The 24,604-nt window shown below is 38.8% G+C and overlaps 1 protein-coding gene and 1 long non-coding RNA gene across 3 annotated transcripts in view; one reads left to right on the top strand and one right to left on the bottom strand.

Moving 5' to 3' along the window:
- LOC146443485 (uncharacterized) lies at positions 1 to 23,962 on the bottom strand. Its single transcript, XR_014847778.1, has 5 exons — positions 23,896 to 23,962; positions 9,888 to 10,114; positions 6,975 to 7,089; positions 6,263 to 6,461; positions 1 to 6,131 (listed from the first exon to the last, which is right to left on the bottom strand). It is a non-coding gene; the product is annotated as an uncharacterized LOC146443485 (long non-coding RNA).
- The window catches only part of SYT1 (synaptotagmin 1), a 123,014-nt gene that overhangs the window by 91,786 nt on the left and 6,624 nt on the right, over positions 1 to 24,604 (top strand). For both annotated transcript variants that reach the window (XM_085045565.1, XM_085045573.1), the window contains exon 7: positions 23,922 to 24,055. In XM_085045565.1, the coding sequence (XP_084901691.1) occupies positions 23,922 to 24,055 (134 nt within the window). The remainder of the gene's footprint in view (positions 1 to 23,921; positions 24,056 to 24,604) is intronic.

The raw sequence follows: 24,604 nt of genomic DNA on the forward strand, positions 1-24,604 counted from the left end.
ACCAAAATTTTTGCATAAAAATACTTTTATTTTGAAGAACTCTGTCTATCTTTTATCATGCTAGTTTTACATACCCCAGTGTACAATACCACCATAGAACTGGAATAGTAACAAATACCTCTATCATGATTATTCTGTTTTCATGGCACGTGTAAAAGAAGTGTGTCACTTTATCTGATACACTTACATGACATTCTCTTGGTTTACATAGACAATATTTTTATAGTTTTGTTTGTATAAAGGGTGTTTAATACCAAAATTCTGAAATAGTTTGGCATGCTATTCTTACCCTCAAAAAGGGATCTATGGACAGTCTGAAATACAGATATTGCATGCCTAACTTGGAATAAGCTAAGCATAACTCTGACAGTTGCTAATGAATGCTTTTGTTCGAGTGCAAAATAAAAACATCTTGTCTTCCTTTTACGAAAACCCAAAACCTGCAATGTGATAGTAGTTGACAGTATTCTGACAGTTTAGGCTATGATTCTTCAGTGCAGTGATCATGGTATTGTTTATTTGTGCACAATAGTTTGGTCATGGATCAGGACCCAACTCAGACTGTGTAAAGAGACACTTCGTGATGGTAAACTAGCAGTGTTGTGAATAGTAGCCTCCAGCTGTGAGTAAATTCTGACTTTCTGTGTCATGTAGATAATTGCTGTGCTAGTACAAGTAGCAATCAGATGAAAAAAGGCAGTATGAATTTCCATGTTAGCTTTTGTTCAATGTTAAAATCTATGCAATCCCTCTCTGGAATTGTATCAGTCTCAAAATGAGCCTCCAAGGGAACTTTTGAACATCAGTTTGAACAGAACATTGTTTCAGCTAATCATATGCTGCAAAAGAAGAGTCTTGAAAGTTAGAGAAAAACATTTTTTCTGGTCTTATGTAAGAAAAACTTTAGAGCTTGGTGCTGGTAATTTGAAAAGAATAATAAACAAACAACAGCCAACCAGAAAAAGGCAAAATTCAGAGGTCATTAGGTCTAACATGGATCAAAAACATGGCAAATAGCTACAGTGGATTCTTCTCATTATTTTCTGTACATGGGTAAGATTTCCAACAGAAAAGATGTCCTCTTTAATAATTATTACCATCTTTACTTAACCTCCAAGTATAGAGAATAAGAATTTCATATTATTATGTGTCCAAGAGAAGTGAGATTAGGAAATAGCTGAAAATTCTTATTGCTCAGGCTGCTGTGCTTGTTGTGCCAAGTAGATCCTAGACTGCCCACCTGGGGGGGCAAAATATGTTAGAAAATGCAAGGCAACAACCTGAGCCTATGTATGGCAGATAGCTGAAGGTAGGAGCAGGGTCACAGAGCACCAGAACTGAGATAACAGTCTTTGGACTAATGTGCTCTGCCACTGAGAATGTTCATTAACTATGAGTATGTTAACTGTTCTGGAAATGCTATCATATTCTGCCCCACTTAAGCATTTTAAATGGCTATAAAAATGCTCATTTTGCTGCCAGCCTATTTTTGTAACCAGCCTATTGAGGAAGTATAGAAAACAATCACTAATAGTTCTGTTCATTTGTTTCTGCTAAGGACAAGGGCTCTTTTGAATATTTTGATAAAATTTAATTTCAGCATCCTTAAGTACTCAAAGATAAATTAAACTATTTTGTAGAACGTATTTATAATTTAGCATTTTATGATCACAGTTGTATGATCATTAGTTCTGATAAATGGCATGCCAAGAAAATTACATCAGTATAAAATCCAGTCAATATATTAGCAGATTACTTTACAAAAAGAGTGCCATAGAATTTTTTTTAAACCATTTTCTTAAATTTAATTTCCTTTTTCCAACAGTAAACAGGCAGCATGTCTTTCTCTATGCATAGTGTACATTTGCAGTGTATCTTACATATAGGAAGAGATACATATCCATGGAAAGCACTGCTGACTTCAGACCTAAACAGCCTTTAGACGTAAGCAGCCTTCTTACAGACTTGCAGGCATAGCTGTAAGAGCCTGAAAAGTGTGTGTAGCCTCTGTCATGCTTAATATGCGTGACCAGTAGATTGCAAGAAAGAGGTTAAAGTCTCAGCAGTAAATGAGTTCCCTGGTGCAAGGTAAGGTGGGGTTTTTAGATGCTAGAAAGGGATGTGGACTATCCTTTTCAAGTGAGAAAGAAGGAACAGGTAAAAAGTTACTCACATGTAAACGAAAACATTACATTCCTAACATGTATTTATGTTGACGTTTAGATCTGAACAAGACAAATTCTCTGAGGGGAAAAAACACTTTTCATTTCTCCTTGGTTCCTAAATTGAACTTCATATTGCAAGATGGAAAAATCATTATTAGGGAATTGGTTTAGGGATGAACATGAACCTGATTTTCTAGTTCAACAGAAGACTTGTTCAATCATGTCAGTGTGTGTGAAAGATGATGCAGAATGCTGCTGGACTGTAAAGGCATGACTCCATACAAATTCAGCACAGATGTAAATAATTTAGCCAAATGCAAAGCTCTGTGACCAGGTCTAAAAGCTAATACCATTATTTTGAACAACCGAGTATGTCATGTCATTTGTTGAAGGAGTGATCCCAATATTTTAGATATTGGGTGGTGTATTTAGGGTCGCCTTTTCAAATTTCATGAAGTATGCCTTTTCACTTGCTGGTCTTGATATATTTAGTGGACCTGAATATTGACTGGCAGACTGATTGAAAAATAAATTGAGATGTCACTAAGGCTTTTACCAAAGAGAAAAATATTATCACTGGTTTTGCTTCGATTAGGAAGCTGAGAGCACATAAACAGGGAACAAACAACAACACAAAAAAAGCCAGGACAAAAGACAAAATTCTTTTATCCTAATGCAGCAGGTAGTTGTTCTAGTCTGGTGGGTATACTGTGCTACAGTATCTGAAGCAGTGCCCCTGTTGTGATTCATTATCACTGTATAGCACGATTGGAATTAATAACGAAAGACAATCATAAACTGATGATAGAAATTCTGGTGTTCCTGCATGGTTTTATAACTAAGTGGCTAAATAACTGTTTTTGTAGAGATAATTTCATTACAGAGATAACAAAAGTAACCTTTACAGATAAGTAGTTACATAATTTAGTCTGGTAGGGCAATAGTGGCCTAATTCTCTGCTTATCTGAACAGATAAAATTTCACCAATGATGACGATGATGTGCCCATTTATTCTAGCAGGGAGCTGTGCAGAGTTTTAAATTATCTGATGTTGTCTGAAGTGCCTCCTTGTCTTTGCTTTGTTAAAATCAGTTTCTCACTGGGGTTGCTTCAAAGGCAGCTTTGGGCAGCACAATTGGTTTTTGTGGCCTGGGGACTGAGCCTGGGATCAGGACGTAGCAGGGTGCTGGCTAGCATCTAAATATGTAACACAGCGTGGTCCCTATTCTTCCTTTGTAGGAGAGTGCCACATAATTTTCACTGATCAGCAGTCTTTGTCTCTTGAGCACTAGCTGAGGAATTGTGTTTCCATGGCCATAAACGCTGTAATTGTGCCTGCCTTTAATTTATGTGTGTCATGCAGAGCTGTTACTCAAACAAAAGTCCCACTGACTCACCTCGTGTGCACTGCCCATGTGCCTGTTCTTCCATAACTCAGTCTGCAATAGATTGAGCCAATTCCTATTTCTCAGGTTATCTAAGTTTTTTGTATGCAGCATTTTTAATTGGCAGTAAATCCAGTCTGGGATGCCTTGTTTGTGCAAAACACAGAGTTGCTTTATCATGCCAGAGGAGGACTGTCTAACACTGATTGTGGAAAAAAAATTTTGTTTCCATTATAGGAGATAATGGTATGAAATTGTCTCAGGCACACAGTGTGACCCTTGGGGATGGTCCTGTGCAGGGCCAGGGATTGGACTTGATGATCCTTGTGGGTCCCTTCCAATTCAGCATATTCTGTGATTTTGTGAAAATAACAATGTTTACAGAAGTGGTTAAGAAACCAAGACAACAGTATAGAAAAAAGGCTAGCTTTAGGCTCTTCTGAATTCCTCAAAACTCTGACTTTCTCAAAACTTGATGCTGTCAAGATTTCTACTCCTGGGAATGAACATAGACAGGAGGATTTTCAAATTCTGTGTTTGGAGAGGGTGAACTCCATTTGGAGCAGGACGGAGGATCTCCTTGTTCCCAGGGGAGTCCTTTCTACACTGGGTTAGCAGCTACTAAAGCATAACCATGCCCAAATTATTCCACTCTTACAAGTAACTAAATACTCATTGGAGAAGGCACTTCAACCCCTTTCTCTCTTCTTTCAAGTAAACTTCTTAGCCATTAGGTTCAATGTTCCTTCCTCACTGTTGTCTCACTCTGTTTTTTTGCTTGTTTGTTTGCTTGTTGCAGGGGTTGTTTGTTTTGTAAGAAAAGGCCAAACAGGCCAACTCCATGGTCCCTTTAGATGATGAAAAAAAATATGATGTGAAGACTGTAACTGTCTGGCCTCCTGCATTTTTTTAAGAAACATTGCATTTGAAACCAGTCAACTGGTTTTATTGACTCTGGGTGTGGATATGGGTTGCTGTTCTTTGGGTTGTATTTGATTAATTCTGCTAGGACTTAAAATGTGTTTTCATCTAGTACTTTGGAAAACCTACAGAGAACCACAAACTTAGAGAGAACCTTTGCTGTGCTTCTCCTAAATATGATTTTGAAAAAGTTACCACAATCACTGGGTAAGAAAAGTTACATTTTTTAAAGGAAGCTTAGTATGTTCTGTATCATCATTGTACCAAGCTGAATCTCTGGTGACATGAGTAGCTTGTAATAGCTGTCAATACTTATATAAAAATTTCACTTCATGTAATGTTGCTCAACTATAAAACTCTTTTCACTTAGTAAATCAAGTTTTTGTATTCTGCAATAGCTGTGTTACTGTGCTATTTTCAGTCCTTAGTTTGAAATTGTGAAAATTAAGTTATGTGTGAATGCTGCCACATAAGCAGAAACTTCCAGAATCCTTACATGAAGAAAGACTTATATCACCTTCAGAGACATAGCTATTAGGAGGGTTTTCAGTTTGCTGGGTTTCTTTCAATTCTATCAAAGCCCCTCAGAGCAATGAGGACAGTTGATAATAAGAGAGTCATTTCACAAGATATAATGTGAAACCAGCTTGGAGCATATGAGCTAGTGGAGCAGGCTGAAGTCCGTAAATCTGATTTGTTGTCTTTCTAAAAGATCCTCTTTAGCTTGGCCAGAAGATACAGTCTTGATGAAGTAATAATGTGGTGAAAAAGTGCATGTGTGCTAAAGAACAGACTGACTGGTCAGTGTTGCCCCTTTCTATTTACATATACAAATAGAATTCAATGAAAAATAAACAAGGGAGCTTGCCTACTGAATTCTGGAAGGAAATGTCTTCATTTAGGTTGCAGCCATGGCAACAATCTGTGGAATTAAAATGTCCTGTGCTATGAATCAATTGAGTAAAATGATGATCTGGGTATTTACTGCTCCCCGAAAGTCTCTCTTAAGAGATTGATCCATTTTTTATAGAGCACAATATAAATGCATATGAGATAGTTACCTTCTACAGTCAGAACATAAAGAGAAATCAGGAGAAATGTGACTAAGGTGATCCAAGTTGTTAATCCATGTTAACAAAATAGGGCAAGAAACCTAGTCTGTGTAGCTGAGCATGATAAAATGCGGAGGTTTCACAAGTGCTACACATCTGCATGAGGGGTGTCAATTAGTCAGGAATGTTTGGGATAGTAGTTAATCTCTAGACAGAGCTTTTCCCCTGCTTCTTCCCCACGTTCCTTTCCAAACCACAGAGAAGGACAGATTCTTTCTGAGTGATCCATGGGAAGAGCATAACCCAGGTGCTGCTCACCTCATGACTCCGTGAGACCACCTGCCTGAGGAGCCGCCAGTCATGCACTGAGTCAGTGCTGACTTGTATCCACTCCCTTTGCTTGTCACTCTTCTTTCACACTTGCCTGAGCTCAGAGGTTTCTTTTCAACAAAACTAAAGCAAAATAGACAAGCAGCACCTGAGAATTATGTGGCACAGCTATTTTACTGTGGAAACTGCAGGGAGAGTTTTTTGTGTCCGGCGCTTCAAAATTCTGTTTTTGTCTGATTAGTCTTCTAAATTGCTTTATTTCCTCCCCAGGAGGAAACCTAAATAATAATGGAGAAAAGAGCTTTCTATTGCACTTAAAGCTGGAAGAGGACTATAGAAAATTCAGTGATAAATCTCCCAACAGCAACAACAGTGCAACACAGATTGCAGTAGCTAGAAAAATACTTACCAGAAAGGTGGCAACCTGAGTGAGTTCATGCTGACCTGACAGAGAGTCAACCAGTACAGCTCTGGTTGGGTTTCCATGTCTGTTTTGATGTTTTCCTCAGTTCACTATGTTAGTGGTGCCACTATCCATGGAGGACACCATGAATTTTCTGAAGACTTTATTTTGATTGATTCTGATTTCATTCAGTTCTGGAAATTTCCTAGGAAAAATGCCAAGCAAAACTACAAGTAAAAGCCCTTCTCAATTATGCTTTTAAAGTTTTTATCACTGCAAGCTGACAATGGTTGCAGTGGGAAATAATACATAAGAAAGAGGTCACAAGCAGCTCAGTTTTAGAGCACGGTGTTGGTAAAGAGGTGGTAGCAGTGATACTGCCAAACCTGGATTCCCAGATTTTTGCACTTGACTTGAAAATATATATATACCTTAAGTACATTAATTAAATAAATTACTCTTGATTTGAAGTTTTGGATTCAATGCTTTCAGACTTTTATTTCTAGCCATGAGTGTTAGAGAAGGTTTTGTTTTTTTTAATTTGAAATGCAAGCTGCAAATCTCTGATGGTAACATAATGCTGAGGAACTAAGGCTTCAAGAAATATACCAAATATCTCAGGGATTGTGATAAAATCACAAGAGCTGGCCAGCGGTGAATATTCTTAAAGTTTGCATGCAGTGATTTTTGCAGTCTCACTTCTCAATTGATACAGTACCTCCAGGAGCTGGTTGCTGGCTTGACTATCAATCAATGCCAGAATTCTTCAGTGGGTTACTTCTGGTCAGTAACTGGACTGATGCCAATGAATGAGGTCAAGATTCTGATCTATACTGAAAGAGACAATGGATGCAAAAATTCCCCCAGGAATCATAAGCAAGTAGAAAGGTTTTTAAAATACATTTATAGACATATATATATATATGTGTATATATATAAAAGTTCCACATTTAAAAGTATAGAACTTTATATGGTTGCTTTGCAGAGATCTTAGCACCAAGTTTAGGGCAGTACTCTGGCATTTAATACCAGCCTTTACCTCTGACCTTACAGTTTGCCCATGCCATGGTGCATGAGCAAGAGGCTGTCAGAAGAAAAGGATTCTGCATACATTTTGCTGAAACCCATAACATTAAGATCAGCTGCATCTTGGATGAAGAACCTCAGAACAAAACACTAACTTTCCCTCTCATTGAAGCAACAGTTCTTTTAAATTGCCTTTGCCTTCTGACATACCTACTTTTTTTTTTAATAAAACACCTTATAATTGAAGGCACCTAAAACTCTCCCAAAGCTGGTGTATAAAGTGATTGAGAGCATCCAAAAACTTTTGGACTCTTGTGGCAATGCAGTAGAAAATAGGTTGTCATTCAAAGTGCCCCCAAAAATTTTTCCCTAAAATGTGTTCAGTTTCTGGCTAATAATAACCTTTTTGAGGTTAGGCTGCTTTCCTTCACTTAGGAGATCAGCCATTCTTCAAAGCAAAGAAGTTTTAGCTAGAAGTTTGTAAGGTTCCTAATACTGTATTCTGGCCTAGTCGATAACTGCAAATGATAAAAGGTTTTCTCTCAGCCTTTGTGTTCTGTGGCTGCATTAGAAACTGAACGAAGATATATAAGATGACACAGCAGGCTTTTTAATCCTTTAGAAATGGTTGGCAAAGTCACCTCTTTACTTACAAAAAGTGAAACATATGGTGTATAGGGGTATTTTTTTTTTTTTTAAGTACATGTCAGTTCTTTTTGTAATGTACTGTATTTTCACAGTCAGGGGTTGGGTGAAGGACAGTACTTTAACATACCGAGACATGTTTATGGCAAGTTCAAAAGTTTATGAAACAAAGGTGCTGATAATTCCAGGAGAAGCAGGAAAATAAAGAGCCTTTGAAAAGCTTCTGTGGGTTTTGCTTAGAGCACTGCCTGGGATTTGCTATGGTTAGAATAACGGGGATGCTAAGAAAAATAAATCTGAAATGCTGCAGTGAACTGCATAACGTGTTGTAGGCAAATTTATATAAGAGAGCTTGCTTTTAAAGGCACTTTAAGCCTTTTTTTTGTGAAAACCTAATTGAGATACCAAATGTGTGACTGTAAGACTCAGAGTTTCTATTCTGTCTGATTTGAGGAACAGTTGATTGACAGAAATTTTTAGCAGTATGAAAGCTTTATTTTTGACATCTTTTTACTGTTCTTCTGTGCAATTTCTAACTTTTGCTGTAAACATGGTGTTACTCCTTAGGTACCAACTCTTAATTGAACAGTACTTCTCTATAGGTAAGCAATATCTATGACAAAATATGTAGTAACTGTCTTGCAAAGGAAAATCTAGTGAACTTAATTCACAGTTGGATCTGTGTTAAATACTCTGCCCTGCTTGTCTCTTTTCAATCAGTACCACAGACACAAATCTCATAACCTGAAATGGAAGTAAACAGGGCTTCAAACCCCACCATTCCCTATTCCCCTTAAGTTTCTGTCCTGCACACCAGCATTTCTCATCAGCCACAAACATAACAGAGAAAATGGGATGTAACCTCCTTGTTGACTACAGCTAAAAAACCGAAAAATTTATTCAAATTTAGCACAGCAAGGTGATTGTAGGCTTAGTTACCCAATTCCATCCTCTGGGTGCCACCACATTGCCTTTCAGAGTGGATCATTCCGAATTCTTCAGCCAGAGGGCTCTCCCAGGCCACAGAGTCCGGTTCCCAGGCTCCCACTGGTGATAAATGCTTAGTGGTGTGACACCCAGTGAATATTTATGGTCTTACACCACTGGCTGGTGTCATAACCTGGGAGCTTCTGCTTTACCTTCCTTTGATTTTGGGGGTGAATAGGGGTATCTTGATGCATCTTCAGCTGTATTATACATAGTTTTTATTTGCTAATGTTGATATAGTTTGTGGATATTTGAATGGTTAAAACAAGCTTTCAGGAAAACAACACGCTGGGAGTTGACAACAGCATTCAACCACAGCATCTTACGAAGAAAGGAGAAAATGTAACAGGGAAGTCAATATGCTAGAGGGTGAGCACTATATAATTAGGAAGCTGCAGCTTTATTCCTGTCTCAAATCTGTAGAAAGCCGTGAGTATTTCTGCATTCCCTCAGCTATTGCTTATTTTTACTGAGACAACCTGCTGGTCGACAGAATCCTACTGATTTTCTTCCCCTGAATGAATACAGTATATACATGCAGTCTTCTATTTTATTGTTAGTCTTCCACCTTTCAGAAACCACTGTCCCTCTTAAAAGAGGTAGCAGCATTTCCATGGGCCAAATATTATTTCTGCCACTATTTGTACAGTGCTTTGCATTAAGTTCTGTGGGGAGACCACCCCATTCATTTTGGTTGTGTGAGAGAAGGGATGCTATGGGAGCCTGATGGCTGAGGATTAGAAAAATGTGTGTATGTGACAGTTTCCTACCCATTGCAACCAAGGACAACAATCACAAGTGACACTAAGGTCACTAAGGCTGAAATGCAGGTGTTGCTTAACACTAGGTAACAATGGCTTAACAATGCATCCATCTTGTTACATTTTCTTACTCTTCAGACTGTTTTCTTTCTGTGAAATAACATACTAAAAACAAATCTCCTCTGGATTTAAAAACAGAAACCTGAACTTACCTATACCATGATTTTGTTAAGCCTCCTAACCTGCAGAGGTTGTGTACTTGTGCAGCATCAGAGGAGGTGGGGTGGTTGTGCTGTGGCTGCTGAGCAGCAGGAGGGGATGTGGCACATTGACCTTTATGTGGGGTTGGCATGTGGATCCAGGCTCAGCAGTTCTTCCTCTTTTTTGGGATGGCATCTGCAGTGCTTTCATTTTGTGAGCATCTACCATCTCACAGCACCTGCCATGCAGAGAGTAGAGACACAGATCTTTTCATGGGATGCTGAATTTGGACTCCAAATGCCATGTCACAGAAGTAAGATTTTTCCCACCTTTAAAGGCTATGAACTGGCCTGCCTTGCAGATCTGGCCCTCATTCACACACAGCAGATACAAAATCTGTAGCTGTCTATCACATCTGCATGGAATTGCATCCTTTTGCCAATGCCATAGTAGATTAGTTACCTTGCAGACCCTCTCTAATAAGGAACGCTCAGAGCAGATCCATGCACATATACAGAAGTGTAATAGCAAGTCCTCTGTTCTGCCTCTACAAAGAGCTGAATCATTAGCAAACATTATATTTCAGGTGAGATTTTCTATGGACTACAAGGCTGATAACAAGTGAAAGAGGGCCTACATCTGTGATTAGGGTAAATCTTGGTGGAAGGACTAGATTGGCTATAAACCAAAATTTTTGTCAATAGAGTGAGAGCAATTTAAACTCCACTGTAGTCTAATGCTCTCTTTCCAGCCAAAAAAAATGTGTTAAAAACATTTGAAGCTGATCATTGATATGTGTCTAGGGATTATTCCACTCTGCAGCAATAAAGAAATGTAAGGAACAGGGTGTGCTCATATCTGTAAATCTGGTTTGGAGCTATACTTCAGTAAGAAGCGTGATAAAAGTAAAAAGGAAGCGGTCACTCCTACTGCTAAGGATTTGTTTTTTAATTATTATTTACTTTGTTTCCTCAATCACTTTGCTTTAGTCATTTGGCTGGGAGGCAAACACGTTCCCTGCTGATTTATCTCCACTCAGCCGGAGGCTTTTGCTACTCGGTTTGATTCCTAATATGGTAGCAACAGCAGATTTTGTCTGACTTCCAGAGGGCTCCTCTCAGCTCCTGGAATGCAGCAGGGTAGGAATCCTGCAGAGGCCAACAAAGACAGTTGTTGCATTAATACTAATAAGGACCAGAAAATGGGCTTCCCCACTTGTGCTGAAATTCCTGTTTTCACTACTATCTAAATCACCACTTGTCCCTTACTTTATGGTAAGGCTACAACTTATTCCCCATTACCCAGCTGAATGGTCTTTCTTGGTCACATCAGAAGACCTGTTTTTCATAAAGTTTAGAAAAGATCTACTTCATCACAATAATTTTTTTTTTATATTAATGTATGGCTTGAGAGCGTGCTGTCAAAATAATAGGGGATTAATTATAGCGAAGAGGTATTTCTCTTATATGTTATGGGGATTGAAAAAAAACTTAGGATTTCCTGGCTTTTTATTTAGTTTTTCTTGCCTATTTGATTTAACACTCAACTTTTCAGTGTTCTGAAATACCCACTGTTAGTAAACTACCTTTTTTTTCCTTTTAATAAAAGTTGTTCAGGTAATAGTCTTATCAAATTCAACAAAATTTAGAAATGGCCTATGCTGGTGACATACCAAAATCCAAAGGATTAAATTCCTCTACCAAGCAGGGTCTCTAAAAGGTTAATGTGGAGTTGGAAATTAATTTCATTCCAAATACAGAACAATAGTGTGCAGTGACATGACTTTGTGATAAGCGTTTGTTAAAGCTAAATCCTCCCTAAGCCCTGCAATTGTTTTCCTTTGTGCTAATGGCAAGCTAACCGGAGGCACTCCCTCTCTCTCCCTCTCCCTTCCTCTTTCTCTCCTTCTCTCCTAAAAGTATCAGAAAAGCAGGTTTATTGTTTGCTAAATCTGCTTTTTTTTTTTTAGCTTAAAACCTCAATTCTCCTTAGTATGTTCTTTTTAAGATTTGTGATCTTCATTTGTAACAGTGGAATATTTTGTCTTTCTGAAACGCACAAGTTTAATGTCATTGTTTGCTGATTGCCATTAGTGGCATGCACAGTAAACAGAAAGAATTTAAATTGTTTCTTACTGCTGCTGAGTGACTGTCTTAACTGTCATTGTTCACAACCTAAAAAAAAAAAAAGAAAAAAAGAGGCCTATTGTCACCTAGGTACTGGCTAAAGCAGAAAAATGTTCAATAGGAGTTTGCAGAGGAAAGCTGAAGCCTGGGACTCCAGGGCAATTGACTGATTCATGTTCATACCAGTGATTTTTAACTAGGTGCCTCTGAAGATGGATCCATCTACAAACGTTCAATACCTTTAGAAATTTTTTCTAAATTTGGTGAACACTGCTTGGAAAATGTTCTGTTTTGTGAGCTTAGTTTCACTTAAATTATTTCTATTCTCTGTTATGCACAATGAGTACTACCTTGGCTTGGAAGCAGAGTCATCCACTTTTCCTTTACTGTGGTTTCTATCTGTTGATTCCAAATAAAAACACCAGTTTCCACTCCTCTGTCATCCTCTTCCTCCTCATCTAGTAACCACAAACACTCGGGCTTGTCTTTTCAAATATCCTTCCTTTCATTTCTGAAGAGCTAAACTTTCAGAAAATCATATGTGCTTTTTGGATCCCTGGGTTATTTGATTTTATTACAGATCATGATCCATTGACTAGACTGCATCAAGGTCTTGTTCAATGGAGTAGCAGGCAGAAATATGCTGAGCTGCCCAGATTCAATCTCGTTTGTCAGTGAAGCACAGGAACAGATTACTCCACCAATTTTGAACCAAATTGGCTATTTGCTGTATAAATTTTTAGCAGGTATCTGAGCTGAAAACTATCATGTACCCTTGAATTTCTGAAAGGTGGTGTCACGTTTGACTGCCTTTTAAACTAAAGCAATGTACAGCCAGTGGTGAACACGTCAGTCAAACATCCATTTGTGCCATAAACTGACTGGGGCAATTTGAAAAAGAATTCGGGGCATGAGCTATTGGTTGTGTTAAAAATACTTCCGTCTTTCACCTAATGGCACCATTTTTCAAGTTATCTGTCCTCTTGTCTTATAGCAGGACTAATGTTCTCAGCAGCAGAGTGTTCTTAATGCAGATACTTGAAGGCTTGCAGATAGCCTTGAAGGCTTGTTCTTCTCCTTGAATCTTAGCTCTTAAATAACTCCTCATCTTGTTCTTCCTTGTAACTTCTCTGGAGTCAAAAAAACAAGTAAACAGTTTGTTCTTTTAAGGACTTGAGCATTTCCATGACTCTTCAGTGAACATAATCTCAATGTTACTCTTGTCTAAGTAAAAATTTGCCTTAAGTTTCAGGTCACTGCTTCTCATTATGTGTAATCGACAGGAATGCGAGCAGGCGTGCAGCCTCCCAGCTCTTCCTCTGCAAGTACTCAAGTTAAAAATCTGACCTTCAGGCTTTTAAAACCTGGGGGGTTTGGGGATTCTCAAAAATAGGTTTTCACTCTGCTGTCATTTTTGAAAAACAGATATAAGTTAGCTGAACTCAGTTGAAAATGCTGATAAATGTAGCCTACCTTGTAGCTTCTCATGATGAGATTGAGATGAAGATACTGCCCATCCCAATAAAATCTGCTTTTGATCTCTTTCTCCTTACTGTGGTTAAATTTAATCCAAAACAAAACCAATTTTCTCAACAATCTTGGGAAACACCATCCAGAATACCCCCTTCCACTCCCTTAGCAGATGCAGTTCTTGCCTTGCAGTGTTCCAGGAGTTTTCTCACAGCCAGGAAGCATCCGCTAAGCTTGTCCTTAGCCTTGGCTCTGGGCAGGGAATAGGGAAAGGTTTCTTGTGGCCTCTGTGTTTAAAGAGGTTCAAAAATCTAACTGTATTGTGGGTTGCGTTAAGTTTCATGTATGAGATTGGTGGTCTGTTTGTTTGAGGCATTAAAGAGTTTGATCCTCTAAGTCAAATAGCCTATATGAATTCCCAAAATCCTGCTTAACAAACACTGGATGTGTTGGGAGGCAGGGAGAGGAGGGAAAAGAGAGCTGTTGAGTATTTTCTCTGAGCAATTCTGAATACATGTTTTGTAAGCTAAAAGCAAGACTACACTCATTTACCTTCTTCCTTCCATTTATGTTTTTTTCCTTGAAGCTCAAATCCAACAGAAAAATAATAGAAACAGAATGAGAACTAAGATTTATAGAAATATGAACTTCTCAGGTAGAAAAAGTACTGAGTATTATTTCAAATTGAGAATGAACTAGATGCTGATGGAACCCCTTTATAGATGCAGCCACTGATAAATGTAGTTTTAAAGTCTTGGTATGCTCTTAAAATAACTATCAACTTCGATAAAGCATAACTAGGGTTGGTTTCTCAGCTATGAAGAGTTCAGATCACACTGCTTTACTGTAGTCACTGATGTTGTAAGACTGTTTTTTCTATGCCATCTTTACTGCAGCATTCCTGCAGTATTAGCTCTGTGCTATTTCTAGTTTAATCATCAGAATTTAAAAAAAAACATGTCTCCTTCACATTGTCTGGGACTGAAAGCTTACCTGAATGAGAGAAGTAGTTTATAAAGTGGCAGCACTAGGTTTTTATTAAAAGCACCAGAATTATTTTGCGGTACATTGGCTTGCATTTTGCTGGTGACTCATTTATATGAGCTAAGGTAATTGGGTGTTTCCTACCCTTTCGATCATATGTAGATAAAACTCCCTGCTGCTTTGCTTTTCTGTTTTTTCTGTCCTCTGCTTCTCCTCCCAACTCACCTAATGTTATTTTGGACTGTGAGGGTATGGATGGGTCATAACTAGGTTTGCTGCATTTGAAAAAAATTTTCATGTGTAAACAATATGCTAGTTCATTGGTTTTGAACTGAGGCAGCCTTTATAATTGACTTTGCCTGGTTTTGAGTGTGTTGCTTCTAACCCTCTGTAGAAGAGTACACAGGTTATCCTTAAGCAGGGTATATTTGCTTTTTTCCATGTAAAGACAATCACAGCGCAGGAGTGCCATGCTGACTTACAGCCAAGCTATAAAGCCTCTCTGTGGCAATGGTGATTTGGAGAGCTGGGACTATAAAGTGTATATTCTTGCTACAGTAAATTGCTAATATGCTTGTTAGAGCAATTTTTGTTTTCAATAAACTTTCTCTGTGTTTCAGGGTTGAGGAATTCCTTGGAGTGACTACTGACACTCACTCAGATGTGGTTTTCTTTATTACCCAGGAATACTGGAATGTCTGTCTGTTCTTGGTGCAGTTTGAGAATAGGACTTATTTTGCCTCACAGCTGTTGGATTTTAGGGGTTGGGGTCTTTGTGATGGGTGGGGTTTTGCAAGCAAGGAAATAACTAAAACAGGAGTCTGTTTGTTATCAATCAGAATTTCATGAAACAGAAAAAATGTGTCAGCTGTTTTTAGAGAAAATAAATGGACAAGGAAGGTTGCTCCCTACCACACTAAGTCTCCATAACATTTGTCCCTAGAAAAGGTGTCTTCTTGCTCTGCCATGACAATTTCTTTTTTAATGGGTGTCATTTATACTTCTTTCTGAGTGGTACTACTTCCTTTCAGTTAGTTTTTTCTATTGGTCCAGCCTTTCATGACATGGTTTGGTTTTTTTGCTTTCTCCTGGGGTTTTTTTGGGTGCCTGTCCTCACTCTTTTCCCTATATGGCACACTAATTTTCATTCCTAGCTGTTTAAGCATGGAAGTACAAAGAGATATCATCATGCAAATAGAAATTCTTGACTAACCAAAGCTTTTTTCAATCCCCTGGGTTTCTTTAATCCAATTCAAGAACTGGATGTTCACACTACCATTCAGCAGCATCACCTGCTGGGATTCCTAAAGCATCTTTCCACAATCATCCAGGATGTAGGCAAATATCTTTATGCAGTAAATATCCACAGGAGCAGAGGGTCTAAGATGATGATCACACAGGCAAGGTGAATGAGGGCATTCAATGAACCTGGACCTGGCATCAGCCTTCACTTCACTGAATAATTGAAAGGAGCACCAAAAATACAGTGCTCTACTCAGCAGAGCAGACTGAGAACCTGTTTCATACATCTTACAGCCTTGTCTTGCTCTCTCAAGAGGTGGGAAAGGTAGATTCAAATTCCATCAGCACACAGACAGCTTTGAAGAACATATCCTAAATCAGCAATAAGCGGTTTAACCTCTTGGCTCTCAGCAAAATTTATTGAGTAAAGTTAACCACCTTGGTGTTTGCCCTTCCAAACACCAGCCTTTGCCACCTGATGCTCCCAAATGTGCTCACTTTTTCATCCTGGTGTGTGGGTTGTGGCCTCCACTCAGCAGTGTGTGCCTCAGGGAGGTGGGGCAGCTCTGCCCCCAGACCAGCCCAGCTCTGGAGTGCTTGAAGGCACTCCCTGACAGTGCAGTGCAGCACATCATCATGTACCAGCTCCTGTTGTCTTCTGCTAAGACATCCCACTAGAACTTGCTTTTAACTTGAGTTGTTTGGGGTGTTCTGTAATCTGTGCTTCTGATGCTCTCTTCACTCTGCTGCCTGTTATTATTCCTCAGTCCATGTGTATTCCCCCTTCCCTCCTCCCTAGTTCGCTTGAGGACAGTCTTTTGAATCTCTCTAAGCCTCTGTGTATTATCTTCTGGTATTTTCACTGCCATCAATTTAATAAATAAAAATGTGTTGGTTTTTTTTTTCTCTACATCATCAAAAGGCACTACCTAAATTCTAACTCAGCAGTCTGCTGGAATTTGCTGCCTGAGGTATTGCCAGTTTGCTTTGGTTTCAGTCTGGATTCCTTCCCTGGAGAGTCTGTCTGTATCAGCAGCTTGAATTAATATCTTCCCACTAATTGGTATAAATGCCTCCTTCATCTTAGTTGCTATTGTATTCTTTCTACTTGTATACAAGCATGGTATTACAATATGCAATTTAATTTCTTTATTTGTTATCTAAGATTGCAGGTGCCCTTCTCCATTATGTTAAAATTTTACAATGCAGTGCTGTCTCTCCCCTTCCTTGATACATTCGAGCTTCTTGAGCAGTCAGTTCCTCCCCTTTTGGTGCAAATACAGGAGAACAAGGTTTACTGCTTTGATGCACGTGGTTTCCATGTAATCACATTTACAAGGTGATTGGTTGAGTAGCTTTGCTTTTCCACAAGAATATTCTGTGTTTACCCACAGCCAAAACTCAAGGTGCATTTTCCTGTTGGTTCAACCCCCATTTGATGTGCTTTATAAAAATAGTTGTTTTGCCTTGTGTGTAACTGTGCTGAAATTAACCCCTTGGATACAAGAAGACAGATCAGCTGTCCTTGCTCTGGCAGTAAGCTTAACCATAAGCTCGTAAGCACTAATTTGTGCTGGTTTTAAATAAGAATTTTGGCGCTTTTTCTTTTTTTTTTCATTTTTTTCTTTCCTCCAGTTTTCTGCTACTTTCCCCATCTGGCACTGTAATATTTGTTGTTGTGTTCCAGTTGGAAGCACTGTGGCTGGAATTGCAGACTCAAGAGCTGGCTGAATAGCCCTTTGGCCACTGTGGAAGTTCTGTTTCCACTGTCAGCTCTACATGTGCAGCAGCCTTAGTTTGGGATTTTTGGGTGAGGGAATCATTGGCTGGCTGTTGGTTTTACAGCACTTCCTTCCCCTTATTCTAGGCAGGCTATTTTTATATATGCCAACCCTTTCTTCCCCACTGTAAATGGACTCCACTGTTGCTATGAGAATCTGTTTAATGTTGAATATCAAAATACAAATGTTTTTGTTTATCAATTACCCTGTCTTACAGTATCTTCTTTAAAGATGCTGGTGCAAATATGTAATCCAAAGTAATCTAAATTGTTACACTATGACATATAATATGAGCCCAAAAGAGCCTGATAGGCATATGCTTTGGGTGTGCACTGGGTCTGGAGCATCCATCCATGGCATAGACTGGCACTGGCAAGTGTGATATGAGTATTTTTAGGGTTAAACTGTCCACAGCTGTCTTGGCAGCATTAGCTGAGGATTGGACGTTATGTAGCAAATAACATTAAAAAAAAAAAAAAAGTCCTGTTTTTAAGGAGATCTGATAAGAAAAAAAGTCACAAACCGTATAGTTCATGCCAAGAGAATTGTTTCTAATGTGAGAGTGTATTCCAATATTTCTCTTGAGACATTAGCTGCTCCGTAAACATAATGTCCTGACTTTAATTTGCTCATTTGTGGAGGGAGGTAGAAGGCCCAACAGCTTGGTTCAGTGAATTTAAGCTATAACTTTATGCAGTCTAGAAGGTACCATAGCACTTGTACTTCTTCTTAGTCATTGTACCATATATTGTTTTCTCCCCCTCTGGCTTTCCTTCCCATTCAAAGTTTTCCACTCATCTGAAAAAATACTAGTTGAGAAAATCCAGGCACAGTATCACTCTAAACACATTATTTCAGAAACTTTTTTTATCCCCTCTCATCCAAACATGAATAAACAGAAGAAAAAATGTCAGGGGTAATTACCCATGGCCTGGATGCCACAGGCATCGTGTGAATTGTCCCTCTCCCTTCGGAGCAGAGGTTTATATGCCCACAGAGGGAGCATGTCCCACGATTCTTGGGAAAAATCAGCAAATCTGTGGGAACTGCCAGCAAAGTTCTTCCTGTTTTGCTTTGCTCTTTGAGCCCTGCTGCTTTCCTTAGCACAGCTCTGGCCTGTGCTGCTGTTTCTCTCCAAAGGCACTCTCCAAAGGTACTCTCCAAAGGTATTGCCAGTGCTGCCAGCCTCCATCCTGGCAACAGTCTCTGTAGAAAATAAAGGTGTTTGCTGTATTAAATGGCTTCTCTCCCCACTGCCTGCCAAGAGAGCTTCATCTGAAGCCTGTTGGCATAGAATGGGAACAGCTAAGGGTGCAGGATTGAATCCAGCTCTGCTCCAGCTCTGGTCTAAGCCTCTGGCTTGGTCTTTGCTCAGCTTCCCACCTTGCTGCTGTGTTGCAGGATGAAAGTGGCTCTTCAGCCTGGAACTGACGATACACCCTGCAAGTCACCTCTGTCCTAACTGCATTTGCACAGCTATGTGTAAAGCTGCATTTCCAAACCTCATTTTCTTTACTTCTTCAATCAATTTCCAAGCTCTTCAGGAATTCATTCTGCTTCCTGGAACGGAAACGCTGCTGTCTGCTGACACCTTTGCTCTAAATGTCAGTGATGTTGAGCTTTGGCATGGGTTGTGCATAAATTTTCTTCTGATGGGGGAAAAACACGTGCTAATGAGCACCCAGTTATCCTGAACATTCTGAAGACAAAAGTACAGCTGGAGGCAGTTCTGGCACAGTATTTCTTCTCCATTTCTACATTTTAGTTGAGAACATCTTATTACAGTGTTTTGTCATATGAAACTATTCAGCTGTATCTATGACTAGTTTGTTCTGGCTCAATTTTTTTCCTGTTAATCATGTTAGGCTTACTCAAGGTTTGTAGAGGGTTTTCTCTGATCTTGCTGCACAGATCTGCATGGGATTTTTTTCTTTAAACCATTAAGCTCCCTCTACCCACAGCCTCAGGACTGTAACTCCACATCCAATCAATTCTAGTGTTATCCCTGTGGCATTTTTCAAATTTATCAACTTCTAGGTGCTTTTCTTTTCATATTTGATTAGATTACCGAAGCCTTAAAATTATTTTAAAAGATGGGCACTGTCCTTCTTTTTGCATTCAGAATAAACCATTGTAGTAAAACCATCCCAAGCTGAATAGGTTGTTGATGCTTTTTTTTCTGCATATCCACACAAATGGAAATTTGTGTGCTGAATTCTCTCCTGCCTTTGTGGAAAGTGATTTTTCATTATGTCTGTAAGAAATCTTCCACCTTGAAACTCCCTGGAAAGCAGTCATTCTCAAATTCTGCCTCTTCCTGACATATTGTCTTCTGCCATGATTTTCTTCTTTTGACTTGTAGTGTTTTTTCCTTTTTAAAGTTTGCTTTTGTAAAATCTCTTTAACAACTAAGTGCATCTTGTCTACAACATGTCTGTAATTAGTCATTATTTTAAGAGGATTCCAATTGTGTATGTGTGTGTGTGTAGATATATATGCCTCATTTTCTAGATTACTGTGGAAGTCTTGATATTACATACCATTTTGATTACTTCTTAAATAATGTATTGGCATCTTACTGCAAACTTCAGGAAAACAAAATGTGTCAGCTGGTCCCCCAGTGCTTTAAAAGCAGTTCAGCTAGCCTCCACTGAGACATTACTGTAAAATCTACAATGCACAATTAGTTGTGAATTTTACATCTTTTTAGCATTCCTGGGTAGACTGTTAATGAGGGAATAAATAGCACAATTTTATTTAATTCCACACACTGGTTGAAATTAATTATTAAGCAAGGGACACAAAGCTCGTCTGTCCCCTTCAGCAGAGGGACATCTGGGTGCAACATCTTTTCTTCCAGATACAGTGGTGTGGTACATCCAGAGATACCTGTGGGTGTAACATGGTTCTAGAGCCCTGTTTACTTGAAAGGAATAAAACTGGTTTAAAAAGCAGTGATGTTTACCCATGGAGAGAAATTAATATTTTGTGGTGCAATCTGTTTGACTAAAGATACATATTTACTCTGGAGTGAGATAACTGTCCAGGGTACATAAAGAGAAATGCTTGTTTATTTTCATTGGCATCAGATGTAGACATTTCTACTTAGTCAGAAGAATTCTGCCCTTTATGACCAGGCTAGGCACTTAACAGACAATTTATCATTGCAAGGCTGTAATATCAGTTCTGTCATCCTTACTAGTCTCAGTTCTTCAGTGAGACTATTTACATGTTAAAGTATTACTCAGCATGAGTAATGGGGCCAGCACCGAGGTTATGTTGCAAGTAGAGATGAGAGAAGTTTCCATTAGCATTAAACCTTATCTCACAAAAATCACTGGAGACTGGCACTTCCCAGAGGTTCTGCTTTCTTTTGATTATTGTCCCTTCTCCCAATAATTGATTCCAAGCAGTTCAGCTTCTGTTATTTAGAGTCTGTCTTTGTCAGAGATTTATTCATGAAGTCACAAGAAAGTCTGTGCTTAGGTATCAGGTTTTCTGTGTAAAGTTTAAGCAAATACATTACTGGGGAGTTGAGGGAGTTAGAGATTATGTTGTGGAACATGGGAGGATGAAATTGAAGGTAGTGCAGTGGTTGAGGGGCTTATGTATGGGACACAGAAGAATGGAGAGAGGGGAGAATTAGTTCAGATCAGGATATTTCAAAAAATAGGAAGTGGAGATACCATCTAATGAGGATAAACTGCCAAAATCTCTAATGGCCCATCCAATTACTTGAGCTGGACACACTGTTCTGATTTTAAATGTTTGTGATGAGTAAACTTATTTAATACTTTCATGTGAAATAAGAAAAGAAGGAATGTGGTTTCAGCTAAGTGATACCCAATTTGTATTTGGATTAGCATAACAATTTTACCCCCAGATGAAAGAAAACTGGAATATTTTATCATGTTATGCCCCATTCTGTGGTCCATTTGTTACCTCTGCCACTCAGTTCTGCACTACAGTGGCAGCACTTGGTCATTCCTGCTAAACAACTGGCATTTGACTGAGCCTAACTCAACTCCACAGACTGGCAAACAGAAGAAACTGATCAGGACATGAAAAAACCCATAGAAATCTATCTTTTGGGTCTTGTCCCATGGCCATGAGTTATCCAAGTCAGGTTTTGCTCTACCATGAGCATGAAGATAGAAACTGTAGAAAGTCAATAGAAGCAAATAATTTAAAGTGAATGTATGCATAGATGTACAAGAATTCACATATACTGATTTCTAGTTTAAAAATATTTTTCTCCAAAATACAGATTTTGTTATCAAAATAGGAATATTTCTGCATCATTTTATAAATCATTATTGTACAATTCCTTATGGACATAGGAATTGTCATCAAATCTGTGTATATTGTCTGTGCACAAGCACAGATCAGCAAAGGATTGACGTATCACCTGCATTTCTTTTAATAAATTATTCTGTTCTAATACCCATAATAATAATGTATTACTGTACTGTTTAGCATTTCAGTCTAGTAACTCAGTTTATATTTTAACAGCATCGTATCCTCATATCTTAACATTCTACCACCAACTCATTGTCTACTAAACTTTCTTATTATATATTAGCTATACCTAAACCATCATTTTGAAGTTAACACAATTTTGCATTCCTCATGGAGCCCCAGGAGAAGTGATGAGCTTTTCTCAAGTATCAGCTAATGTTGAAGAAGTCCACATTCACCTGCTTTCCACCTTCAAAACCCTGTGTGCAGTGATGTTGAACTCAGTATTAAAAAAGAAATAGACCTCTGTTGGCTTTTTGCTAGCATTTTGCTTTTCACATGATACTCCTTAATTCATATATTGTGCAGCCACATAGAACCTTTACAATCCCATCTTGCCTCAAGCATAAACCTATCCAGATTTAATTTCTGTTTGAACTTCAGTCTTTTCAGGGGGAAGCAGTCTTAACCCTCTGTAAAAGAGAGTTCACCACTGGAGAAGCTATTCCAGTTGTTTCAGTCTTACTACTAAAATATGTGCCTATTTGTAAGTTAGAATTTCTCTAATTCCTTCTCATGGCCATGGGATCTTTCTATACCCTTGTCTGCTGTCTTCAAGAATCCACTACCAAAATTATGCTCCCTGCAGAGGAACTGTAGACTGTGATTGAGTCGCCCCAGTAACTTAACTGTCCTGAACACCCAGGTCTTCCACAGAAAGGTGTATTTTGACTGTAGAACAGTGCACTTACTCTTCTAAACATTCATTTCATTGCAGAACTATAAAGCATGGCTTGCTTATAGTAAATGCTGTGCTCACTTGTCATTCTTCTGTAGCAGCAGCCTTTTCTCAGGAGGGAAAGGAGAAGCCCTCTCCTTTGATAGTTTGTGTTATTCATGCTCTCTTATTTGTGCTGCAGGTGACTTATGTCTGGCAGCCATTTTATGTAACTCCTAACAGCTCACTTGAGGCAAGGCTTGCCTAAAGCCAAAGAGGTACCTACCCAAATTTTGGTGACAGTACCATACAGGTTGTTGAAAAGGATGAGCTTGAGATGCCTCAAATGATGTTTCGTGGTAAGCCTAAACAGAGAAATAGCTGAACTCAGTGAAGGCACTGCTAATTACCAGCTCCATGGAAGAATTCTGGTTCACTCTCCAAACAGCAACACAGCTCTTGTAACAGATTAAGGACTCACAGTGCTATCCTTTCAAGCAGGCAAAACTTCCTCTGAAATTATCATCACCAAGATACCTCATCACTGCTGTAATGTCCAGGAAAGTTTTGCTTGCGCAAGGAATACCTGATTAGGTACCAAATGAGTTCTATTACTTTGCCAGCAGAAGTCATTTGAAATAACAATGGGAATTCAATAGAGAGTGGCAGAGCCAATCTGTAATTCACACCAGTACTGTGGCCCCCAATGCACTCTGGCTGTGTGCAGCACTGAGGCAGAGGGCTGGTATTGAAGGGGCAGAGTCCTTCCCTGCCAGGCAGTGCTGGACCCTGCACTGTCAGCCACAGCTCACCAGGGAGGTCAGGGGACAGGAAAACCATGGTGCAACACCTGCCCAAGGAATGATGGGAATAGTTGGCAGGTGGCTACAGAGCATCCAGCCATGCCAGCCCTGTAGCTGCTGTGTGCATTTGGCAGCACTCACTGCTCTTGGGACAACCAACCCACAGACCATTCCTAAGAAATGCCTGCAGGATGGGTGATGAGCTGTGGAACAAAGGGGGAATTTACCCTGCTTTCCTAATGTTAAGGAGATAATGCAATAAATACTTTGTACCTTATTCCATAACAAATAATTCTCAATCACACAAGAGTTTTTCTACAGTAGAAATTTATACTTTGTTTAAATACAAGCTGTAAATGTTGTCTTGTTTTTTTTAATCTACTCTTACATGTATGGGATTAAATTTTGTAGAAAACACACTGAGCTCTCCTTCTTACCTCTACTTCTTCTCTTGAATGCTTAGATCCCTATGTGAAGATCCATCTGATGCAGAATGGTAAGAGGCTGAAGAAGAAAAAGACTACAATTAAAAAGAACACTCTGAATCCCTACTACAACGAGTCTTTCAGCTTTGAAGTACCATTCGAGCAAATTCAGGTAATGTCAAACAGTGTTTTGTCTTTCCTCTGCATTCCATTTCTCAGCCCTTATAAATATTTAACAGGAATCTTGTTAATTATCACATGTGCATGCCTTCATTAGCACCTAGGTGCCAGCCCTGTGCTACATTAGATGAGTGTGACTGGTTCAAGAGGGAAATGATAAAATGTGAAGTACTTACGAAGCTTTGATTCATCAGTGAGAAATAGATAACTGACATTTTCTGTTAACAGAAAAGGATTTGGGAAAAAAAAAATCCACAGGGAGGTAGTGAAGGAATGTGCCAGCAAAAAGGTAAAGGGATAAAAGAAAAGACATATAACATTTTCCCTTAATTTATTTGAAATAATAAATTGATATTATCAGTTAAATTTGTGTTCTTTACATATTTACTTGCCCTGTTTTTTGAAAGCACTGCCCCAACCCTCTTAAGTAAAACACCTAATTCATACACAGCTTTTTTTCAGTTATTTACTATACTATGAAAACTTTTTCAGCAATTCCTACATCCCTTGGAAAATGGCATTTGGGAATCTCACCCATTCT

This window comes from Lichenostomus cassidix, chromosome 1Aa (assembly GCF_008360975.1).
Source record: "Lichenostomus cassidix isolate B80296 chromosome 1Aa, HeHo_3.0, whole genome shotgun sequence".
NCBI lineage: Eukaryota > Metazoa > Chordata > Aves > Passeriformes > Meliphagidae > Lichenostomus > Lichenostomus cassidix.